An 11459-nucleotide genomic window follows, 5' to 3' on the forward strand; every position below is an offset into this window, starting at 1 on the left:
GATGTATTTAACTTTATTTGATCATTTAACAATAGTTCTGCGTTTCGATTTTTAATTTTATTATTTCCAGAGATTCTAAAATTTTAAGTACTATTTCTTCGTTTAATGTGTGGAAAATTCTATAATTTCCTTTAAACCCATGATTTTCTTAGACGATTGGAGTTATCAGAAGTTTCTTTTCTAAATTCAGTTTTTAAAATTTTCAATAATTCTGGTTTTGAATGTTCTTTCTGTTTGGCCAATATAGCATTTGTCACATGTACCACTTATTAACTTGTAGACGCTTAATTTTTTAGAATTAAAATAAATTTTCTTAATTTGTTTGTGGTTTTAAATAATAACATTTTCTTTTCCAAAAATTGATGAAATAATGATACTTGCTGCTTTTAAAATGACTTAAAAGCAGAAATCTTACAAATATCTACCTATTTGTTGCAACACAAAACAATTATTCGTGAAATCGCATTAATTTTAATAAATCCATAAAATTGTCTATTATAGTATAATGATTTAAATTTGATACTGGACTTCCAAACGTAAATAACCTCATTACATGCTTAGGCATTGATTAATATTTTTTAAAGGGTGTTGTGTAGTGTTTATGTAGTCCTCTAAACATTCACCCGAGTATTTTTATTTTACGATAACACACGGGCGTTGCTTTCTGACCCAGTTGTTACTTAATTAAACTGATTTGTCGACGGAAGTCAATCATAAATTAACATTAATTGAAAATAACGAAATGCATTTATGCGTCACTATCGGTTATTGAACATTTCAATATATAATTGCAGGCCAATAATATAATTAAGCAATCTACCATAATGCACATGTATGTATTGCTAAAATTAGCATACGTAATATATGTACTTATGCATATTTCAAAAGTTAAACATTTTGTCTCGGTTTGTTTTTGTATTAGCCTATGGGTAGTAAACAGAAGTGAATTTTTGTGAAATATCTAAATAATTCCGAATGTTCTGTATCACCGATCTGATAAACTGAGTACCGTTGTTGGAACTGATATTCCTGAGGATTCNGCTCACCTTCAACGAAATTTCCTTTCCGAGGCTTTGTGTCAGCCCAATCACATATTGTGTCAATACTTATCATTTTATCGTAATTTAAAAACTTGGAAACTGCACGGTACACAATAGGAACTACGATAAATTTTCCCTAATCGGCGCCATGTTTTTAGGCTCCTCCCATTTGACGGATCCCAATAAATCCACATAGTACATTTCTGTGTTATATAAATTATGTATATATACATATATTTAGAGTACCAATCAATAGACATATAAAAAATATATTACATTTTTATGCCATTGTGATGGTCTATTTATAATTGAAATTAAGGACTTACATTGGATGTTACCGTCATGAAGCTCTTGCCATCAATGAAGTCCATGTAGTCCCTGTAAAATATGGCAGGGCCAGCCATCAAGGCGGGGAAGTTTAGGGCGTAACTGAAATACTCGAGGGCTGTGGGCATACGACGCACTGCGTAATACTTTTGATTTTTTGACAAGTCCACTTCCTTCCGCGTAAGACCATCGTGTATATTGAATGCCAAACTGGTTACCTTCTGCGTTATTACCATTAACGGACCTGAAATAGAAAGACCTGTTAAAGGATTACAAGTTTTGCAAAACTCTCATATTGTTGTCATAAATAATATAATCAACCATTAATGATAAAGGAAATCCTTGTCAAATAAATATTATATACTCGTATATACTACAAACATTATGGGCATTATCAACCAAAAGAGAAAAATTTTAAAAACCGAAAACTACCGAGTTCAGACTAATAATTTTTCGGATAACATTCAATTCTCCTGAAGCCTTTATGGTTTATGGTTTTTGTTATTTCTAAATTTTGTGTTTCAATAACTACCTACACAGCTTATAAAGTCAACCATCTGCAGGATTTTGTCTAAAAATGATCTGTAGTACTGTTTCTTAATGGTAATACCAAATTCAGGTTCATTTTTAGGTTTGACATTATTATCCTGCGGCATAATAGCGGGCAAGGATATGGGAGGATAGAAAAAGCACCTGCTCGATGGGGGCACATGGGGACCAATTCCAAAGAAAAACAATTACAGACTTTTTTTAAACAGGTATCACAGACGTATTGCAAATGTCAAATACAGCTGCTGGAATTTGTGTTATCTAAAAACTTTGTTGTTTCAATTTGATCCCTAAAAGGTTATGATTGGTACCTCTAACCTTTGCGATTAGTGGGCTAATTAGGAAAAGTATCAGTAAAATAAAATAAAAAATCATAATAAGGTTATTGTGCGCGGCGAAAAAATTAAATTTAGAAGCGTTCCAAATGTGGTGTTACAGACGCATTATGACGATACCCTGGATAGAGAAGAATACGAGAACAGAGAATTCTATGGAAGTTAGTAGGTTAGTTAGTTAGTTAGTTAGTGGGAGATAGGTTGTTAGGACATCTCAGATATGAAGCAGAAACAGGAGTTAAGAGGAGTAGAAGTGGACCTAGATGAGATTACTATTCACAAATAGCTAAGGATGTGGGATGTTTTAGTGCTTCCATTTTATAAAAAATAATAGAACCACAATTGTTTCGCTAACACAATAGCTTTTTCAAGTGGAGTGTTACAGTAAATATTTTACAGAATTAACTTATATATACCTTAACTAAAAGTGGTGTGGGGGTTACATTAGAATAAATTTAACAAGGGTGATGTATTTAACTTTATTTGATCATTTAACAATAGTTCTGCGTTTCGATTTTTAATTTTATTATTTCCAGAGATTCTAAAATTTTAAGTACTATTTCTTCGTTTAATGTGTGGAAAATTCTATAATTTCCTTTAAACCCATGATTTTCTTAGACGATTGGAGTTATCAGAAGTTTCTTTTCTAAATTCAGTTTTTAAAATTTTCAATAATTCTGGTTTTGAATGTTCTTTCTGTTTGGCCAATATAGCATTTGTCACATGTACCACTTATTAACTTGTAGACGCTTAATTTTTTAGAATTAAAATAAATTTTCTTAATTTGTTTGTGGTTTTAAATAATAACATTTTCTTTTCCAAAAATTGATGAAATAATGATACTTGCTGCTTTTAAAATGACTTAAAAGCAGAAATCTTACAAATATCTACCTATTTGTTGCAACACAAAACAATTATTCGTGAAATCGCATTAATTTTAATAAATCCATAAAATTGTCTATTATCGTATAATGATTTAAATTTGATACTGGACTTCCAAACGTAAATAACCTCATTACATGCTTAGGCATTGATTAATATTTTTTAAAGGGTGTTGTGTAGTGTTTATGTAGTCCTCTAAACATTCACCCGAGTATTTTTATTTTACGATAACACACGGGCGTTGCTTTCTGACCCAGTTGTTACTTAATTAAACTGATTTGTCGACGGAAGTCAATCATAAATTAACATTAATTGAAAATAACAAAATGCATTTATGCGTCACTATCGGTTATTGAACATTTCAATATATAATTGCAGGCCAATAATATAATTAAGCAATCTACCATAATGCACATGTATGTATTGCTAAAATTAGCATACGTAATATATGTACTTATGCATATTTCAAAAGTTAAACATTTTGTCTCGGTTTGTTTTTGTATTAGCCTATGGGTAGTAAACAGAAGTGAATTTTTGTGAAATATCTAAATAATTCCGAATGTTCTGTATCACCGATCTGATAAACTGAGTACCGTTGTTGGAACTGATATTCCTGAGGATTCCATAGGTAATAAATACCTCGCTGACTAGTGTCCAAGAGCACGCATTAGAAACTGCTTGCACCAGCGAGACAAGCTAGACCTATCGTGAAATGGTATCCTCAACAAATAGTCTCCAGGTCTCTTGTCTGGGTTCAGGCGGTAGGAGCCCAAAGAGATTCACGACGATTGCCTGGAAGCGTTGTTGAAGGATCGGAGTTTGCAGTAAGTCAAATGACTTTTTTTTGTGGGCCTTACAGGAGGCCAGAGATTGGTGAGTAATACAATTCTTCCAGTAATCGGGGTCGTGTCACCGAACGGTGGACATATTAGGTTTTCTTGCTGCTATCCTCGAAGGCGTACCGATACAGGACACCTTGGGATAATAATTCCCCACGGAACACCCCCCCATCCACGAGATTCCCCTAAATCCTCAGATTTCGGGGTAGGTCGTCTATCGAAGGGCGGGTTGAACGGTTAGAATTGAAGTATCTACCACGCCATGCGCACGCTGGGTGAATGTAGGTTCATCAGCCAAAAAAGGGGTTGGTGGTCGGTAACGATGATCGCAGGGGTTGCGTTCAAATATCCCGTAAACTTTTGAGCTGCCCATATAACGACAAAGGCTTCTCTTTCTGTAGTGGAATAATTTTTCTCGGCTTTTGTTAAGAATCGAATTCTATATTCTATGGGTATTTTCTCCCCTTGGAGTACAGCCGCTTATAGAGTGTAGCCGCTAGCATTTGTTTGGAGAGTGTATAACTTCCCTGGGTCCGCTTGCTTCAGGATAAGTGCGAAGGTGAGGGCTTCTTTCAACAAGTCTGAAGGAAGGTTACTGATTACCGGAGGTTCTTGGATTTTCAAGAAGACCGTAATTTTCCTAAGGTCAGGGTAAATTCCCGTGGGGGCAACAGGAGGGACCCAAATATTGCACTGAGGTACACATGAAGTGGTACTTGCCGCAGTTAGTAGTAGAGTGAGTAGTTAGACGTGAGAATTAGTGCCGTAGGTCCTCAGGATGATCCTAGAAAGTTCTAGACAATACGATAATATCGTTAAGGTAGACTAGGATGTGTATTCTATCTAATCCAATTTTGAATTTGTCCATCAGCCGTTAGAATATCGAGGGGGCATTGCGCAGACCCAAATATAGGCACGCATACTGGAAGATGCCGAAAGGTATCATTAATGGGGGTTTTCTCGGTCGTCGTCAGGGTAATTTTATTGGGCATCTCTAGTGGCGTGCAATAGATCCTGTAAGCAGGATAGTGAGAAGTTGTCGGGTTGGGTAACCGCGTTTAGTCAGTGCTTTTGCACTAACACGACTTAAAGTACGGCCTGTCGGGAGCTGTTCATCCAGTAAGGGGGCTTGCTATGAGTGCATGGTTTCTAGTGTTGTGCGATGCACGGCATGAGATGGAAATGATCCGTTTTCAGAGAACTACACCTCGAACTTACGAAGTAGCGTGTTATTGGTGTCAGTGTCTGGCTTTCTTGTGGCGAAAGCTCAAGGGGTGACCTGGCGAGATGCTTTGGGAAAAAGGTAAAAGAGGAAGCTCCCTATCATTTCGCCAGTTGGTGTGGAGGTTGCGGTAGTGAACTAACCGGCGGAAGATTGTAAATATTCTCTGGAGGTGTCTGTTCTTTTCGGCCTACTGGGACACTCTCAAAGGTTGATATTGACTGTCGGAGGTTGTGGTTGTTGCCGTCGGGGTGATGATAAAACTGGTTTCGATGGTGCAATCTAGTAATATCAATTTTAATGTAATTGTCAGGACTATGTGGGTAGAGATGTCACCGACCGTTTGTTTGATATGCACCAGTGAAAGAAAGAATGTGCAACCTGCGGCTTTTGCTACCTCATACAGTTGAGTGCTGACGAGGATGGACATAACGGCCGCATCGTTCTTTGCGCAGATGGTGATAGCTACCGAGAGACGGTCAGTCACTGTTGTGGACAGGGAGCAGAAATCGAGATTCAGGATGGCAGCTTCTGTGTGCCTGGCACAACACGCGCAGATTGTTTACATCCGTAACACCCAATACCTTGCTCGATTTCTTGGGGGCTGTAGATTTAAGGGGGATTTTCTTGACTTTCTTCCGACAGATGGCTTCTGAATGACCAAAACTGCGCCAAAATGTGCATCGGATACGTTCTCTTTCGGGTGTAGTTCTCTTGTTGTCGATCTAACTTAGTAGCCTCCTCGGTAGGTTAGCGTTTTTCCTGAAGGATTGCTTCCGCGGCTCTTTGCAAGTGCAGCCAGTTCCAGAAAGGCCCTTGCTGTGGTTCTCAAGACGCGTTGCCGAAAGGTCAGAAGGAGTTACTCTCAGTAGGCGTCCCTCGAGTTGGGATTTCCTAAACATTTCCTGATAGATTTGGTTGTTCGATCTGATGAGCGCAAATTCATCTCGAATCGCTACCTTTCCGTATCTCGACTGTGACTGCCATTTCTTCCCACCGCGTAACAGCAAAGAAAGGTCAAGGATGCCATTGGCATTCCATTAGTTTGTTTAAAGAGCCCTATCTTGACAGAGAAGTCTTCTACTGACTACCTGATTCTAGTCCCGTCCAAGCGCTAGGATCAGTGGGTAAAGTATTGGGCTAGTCGAATTGCGTTCTGTCGCGCGAGTAGCTGCTCAATGAAATCCTCCGATTAACTGGATTTGCCTGGTGTATCCATCCGTACTAACCGAATCTTCACTCGGCCAGGAAATAAATTCTCTGATACATTTTGCACTAACCGGTTTTTGGTTAGGTTAGGGATGACAAATAACTATATTGTCGAGTATAACCGCACTAACACACTAACCGGATCTTTTTTGTAGGCTTCCACCTTCACGTTGGTCGCCATTTATTACGGGATTTAAATGAATAAAACATTCAGAGATAATTGATTTCGGTTTGTCGTTCAAAGTTTATTTATGTGATTAATTACTAACATACAGATTCTTTTAATTAGGATATATGTAAAGCGCAACGAGATTAGTAACGGTGATCGCAACGGACTAAGCAGTGAAGAAACGTTGGCTTCAACGAATGTGCAAGGAAAGACTAAACCCCGGATGATACACAGTTGAAGAGGAGCTATTATTTGAAAGCCCAGTAACTGTCGTTTTCTAGAGAAACCCCTTTGCTCTATGAAGAGATGAAGTAGTGGTGGAGGGTAATAATAATTAGACGCTCCTACTCCAATGGAAGGGGTGGACGGTGGCGCTAGCGACGAAAGTAGTCGGAAGAAATAACGTACTACCCGGCACAGTAGTAGCGAAACTTAATGCGTAGAGAGATTGTGTTCCAAAGCGAAATAGACTGTTTCTCAAACTTTTTGTTCAAAAATAATTAGCAGGTATAAGTACTTATCGGAGACACAAAATTAAAGTACTATAGAATGTCACCTCAAGGTAGGCCTAGTGGCGTCATCTCTTGGTTAGGCCGGAAACTTATCAATCCACCCTCGTAGACTGTTTCTCAAACTTTTTGTTCAAAAATAATTAGCAGGTATAAGTACTTATCGGAGACACAAAATTAAAGCGATCTAGATTATCATTTGACTTTAGTCATAATTTATTCTAAAAACAATCATTCCTTGTGGAAGACAAAATCAATACGGAACATACGATCATTTGACTTTTATACAAACGTTTCAGAATAAATCTTAGCCGAATATAATCACCATTTGTCGTTAGCATCACTTGTACAAAATCAAAGTGAAAATAACTACAGTCTACTAATTTCAAACTGACAGTACAGCTTTTATTGTATTAAAAATGTATCTTTTTTTAACAAACCTGATCAAGTGACACCCTCATATACAAAATTATTAAAAAAATACGTTCATTTTTGAGATTTACCTGTAACATCCAAACTGTAGGATCCATAATCATACATTTGCCGATGTAGGTGTATGGCTGAAAGATACAAAAGGGCAACGGCTAAAACCATTCTGTAACAAAAAAAGAACCGAGATGTAAACATACATTACTATTTTCTAAAGTCACATCATTATCTACCAGTGGCGACTCGTCGGGTTAGGCAAAATAGACGCCCCTTAGCGTTAAAAACTCCTTCGATTTTTACTTTTCAGTACATCACAATAATTAATCATCATCATCATAATAAAATACAACTTACTTTAAAAATAATTGTTTCACACAATTCATATTGTCACTATCAACCATAGGGAGGTCATAACGGCAGGAGAAGACTACGTAGGGCGTTATTACTTAAAATTAAATTATATTTAAGGACATCCTAAACGTCATGTTACCGTCATGAAGCTCTTGCCATCAATAAAGTCCATGTAGTCTCTATAAAATATGGCAGGGCCAGCCATCAAGGCGGGGAAGTTTAGGGAGTAACTGAAATACTCGAGGGCTGTGGGCATACGACGCACTGCGTAATACTTTTGATTTTTTGACAAGTCCACTTCCTTCCGCGTAAGACCATCGTGTATATTGAATGCCAAACTGGTTACCTTCTGCGTTATTACCATTAACGGACCTGAAATAGAAAGANGAGGTCATAACGGCAGGAGAAGACTACGTAGGGCGTTATTACTTAAAATTAAATTATATTTAAGGACATCCTAAACGTCTTTATACAGAAATATATGACACGGGCCGCCACTGTTATTCACTAAAAACGAAAGTAAATGTCTTTATAAGTTCATACTGACCTCTGCATAATCTCAGGACTTTGAGTTCTTATCACTATGTAACATAACGCTGGTAATCCTGCCAAATGGATAGCTTGCCTGAAAAAAAAAAGACAAAAGTTAATTGTTTTGTTCTTCAGAAACAACCTTTTTTTTGAAAATAATTTGTAGAGTATAGGATTTAGACGGGAACCGGATAACCCAGTATCCACTAAATCTCTTCCCGTCTGGCTGACTTTGTATTACGGCACTCTCATCAACGTCTCAAATCAATCTTTAAATCCTGTTCAAAGTTGCTTAAACTACCAAGCAATGAAATTTTCATTGTAAGTTGTCGCATTTTCAAAGAGACGCCCGAGTTAAATTACTATTACTGGTGTGTCTTTTTCTCCGGTATCTAGTGCCATTATTTGGTACCCGGCCGATATCTAAAAGTGTTGGACCGCCGAGTATCTGATCCAGACTGAAGTACCCGGCCCATTTCTATTAGGATTGTTAACAGTTTAGGTTTAAGTTATCATCTGTATATATTTGGTCCGGATCTCTAGTGGCGAAAGTGAAAACTATTACAGGATTGCATTCAGAGAATATGTGTTTTCACCTCGTTCAAACAGCAAAACAAGATTGATTTGTGGTATAGAAAATTGTAGAAATAATTACAAGAGAAATTTTACAAATTTCCTCATGAAGGAAAACGTTTTGTTTATATTAATACCATTATGAACGACATAACAATTATATCGTTATGTGTAACACTTATACTTTCTGAATAATATAAAATCATCTTTTGTAAAATGCATAGAGCAAACATTCAACATCTTTTTAACTTTGCTTATTTTCAAAGCTTTTTTCCATGCTTCCAAATAGTCTATTTTTTTTAATTTTCCAAAAATATTTGGTATATAAACAAAACGTTTTCCTTCATGAGGAAATTTGTACAATCTCTCTTGTAACTATTTCCACAATTTTCCACACAACAAATCAATCTTATTTTGCTGTTTGAACGAGATTAACACTTTATTAATTCCATTGTTTAAAAATTTAGCTGTAAATATGGATTAATAAACAAATTTAATCAGATGGAGCTTGATACACATATTCTCTAAATGTAGTCCTGTAATAATTGTCACTTTCGCCACTAAAGGACCGGACTGAGTATATTAGATCCCAATAGGGCTATCGAGCTGAGAGCTTGGATTTATGGGATCGTATCACCTCCAATTTCATCATCATCATCATAAGGTCGTCAGTCCTAAGACTGGTTGGACACGCACCTTCACTCTTTCCTATCCTGAGCTAAACTTCCCAAGACTAGAACAACCCATATCCTTAACTATCTGCGAACAGTAATCTAATCTAGGTCTACCTCTACCTCTCCTAACTTCTGTTTCTGCCTCTAATATGTCTCTGACTAGACCTCCATGCCTGAGAAGGTGTCCTACCAACCTACCTCGCTTATTTCATATTGAATTCTATAGAGTCCTTTGTTCTCCTACTCCTTCCAATACCTTCATTTCTAACCTTTTCTATCCACGGTATCCTCATCATTCGCCTGTAACACCACATTTCGAACGCTTCTAACCTTTTCTTTTTCGCCGCGCCCACTGTCCATGTTTCACACCCGTACAACACCGTGCTCCAAAAATACACCTTTAACAACCTTTTTAGAATTTCTAAATTAACCGTTCGCGAGCATAGAAGTGACTTCTTTTTACTGAAGGCAACTCGACCCTGCGCTATCCTCTGCTTTATATCCCTACTACTCCTTCTGTCTTGACTTTTCCGACTTCCTAGATACCCAAAATCAGTCACTTCTTCTAATTTTTCGTCTCCTATCTTTATATTCGCTCTTTCCCTAGTGTTTCTTCCCTTACATACCAGTATTTGTGTTTTACTTTTATTTTGTCAATACCGTTACCATTTTATTTAAAACTATCTCTAATTCCTCCTTGCTAGAAGCTAATACTGCTAAATCATCTGCAAATATAAGCATACTAATCTTTTGCCTTTGTATGTCTATCCCTACAGTTGTACTGTCTTTAATGATATTGATCGATTGATAATTATTTTCCGAGATTTACAAATCCACAGCTGTGGGTCGAGGTGAACCCTGAATTCTACCACGGCTGGCATGCACGTGATAAATATGTTGGTACTTCAAACTTGTTAGGACGTGTTATGCTTGAGACCATTCATTTATTAAAAGACATCTTTTGAAGACGTACGTTTATTACATTTATTGAATAACTAACACGTCGGACGCGAAATTCAACTAATTGGATATGTATGTGTGCATTTATTATTATGTGCATGTTATACATAGAATTAGGTAAGTGTATATCATGTTCAATTGGACTTTTATCTGACGGTCGGTTAACTCAAGGTAAAATCAACTGCATTAATTTAACAATAACATCTCAACGCACATTATAATAATAATAATAAGAACGCAACAATAGTACAATACACAATGCAATAAAGAATGAATTGAATTTCTAATTTTCATCTAAAATTCAAATTTAAATTGTTCCTAAAAGACTGCAATATAATGCAATCTAACACGTAAAAATTAACATTTGACAAGAATAATTTTAAATGAAGAAACCATGATGGCAGGCTGAAGGGTGATGTGACAGGTACAAGACAATTGACAAATTAAGCAGTATTAAAAGGAAAATTTGTAAGTAAATTGGCATATAAAGTTTAGGACGAGAAATTTTGAATTTGAGTGATAAAAACATTTAGACAATTTAAAAAAAACGGATTTATTAAAAAACAAATAAATAAATGGTAAAGGTCAGATGACCCGACCTGAAGAGGGGGATCGAAGGAGGAGGTCTCCCCCACCACTGTACCATAAAAAGTTCGTGGCGGTCTCATCCCCATAAAAAGTTATAGAGGTTCAAAGTTAATAAATATGCCAATTTTTATGCATTTCTAGGCATGTAAATATTTATATAATCATCCTTAAACAATATTCAAAGGTAAAACTAATGAAAAATACATAAAACTTTTGAGAAAGTCATATAAAACATTATTTAAATAGCTTTATCAATAGGGTAGGTTAGGTTA

The 11459-nt window shown here is 36.5% G+C and overlaps 1 protein-coding gene across 2 annotated transcripts in view; it reads right to left on the reverse strand.

The window, feature by feature from the left end:
- Positions 1–11459, reverse strand: part of LOC108738883 (lysophospholipid acyltransferase 2) — a 59769-nt gene that overhangs the window by 16535 nt on the left and 31775 nt on the right. The window contains exons 3-5 of one of the 2 annotated variants that reach the window (XM_025980335.1): positions 8409–8486; positions 7585–7676; positions 1367–1626 (exon numbers count right to left, since the gene is read on the reverse strand). In XM_025980335.1, coding sequence (XP_025836120.1) covers positions 1367–1626; positions 7585–7676; positions 8409–8486 — 430 coding nt within the window. The remainder of the gene's footprint in view (positions 1–1366; positions 1627–7584; positions 7677–8408; positions 8487–11459) is intronic. The other variant, XM_025980336.1, reaches the window with a different exon arrangement.

The sequence above is a fragment of the Agrilus planipennis genome, unplaced genomic scaffold, assembly GCF_000699045.2.
Source record: "Agrilus planipennis isolate EAB-ADULT unplaced genomic scaffold, Apla_2.0 scaffold210, whole genome shotgun sequence".
NCBI classification, from domain to species: domain Eukaryota; kingdom Metazoa; phylum Arthropoda; class Insecta; order Coleoptera; family Buprestidae; genus Agrilus; species Agrilus planipennis.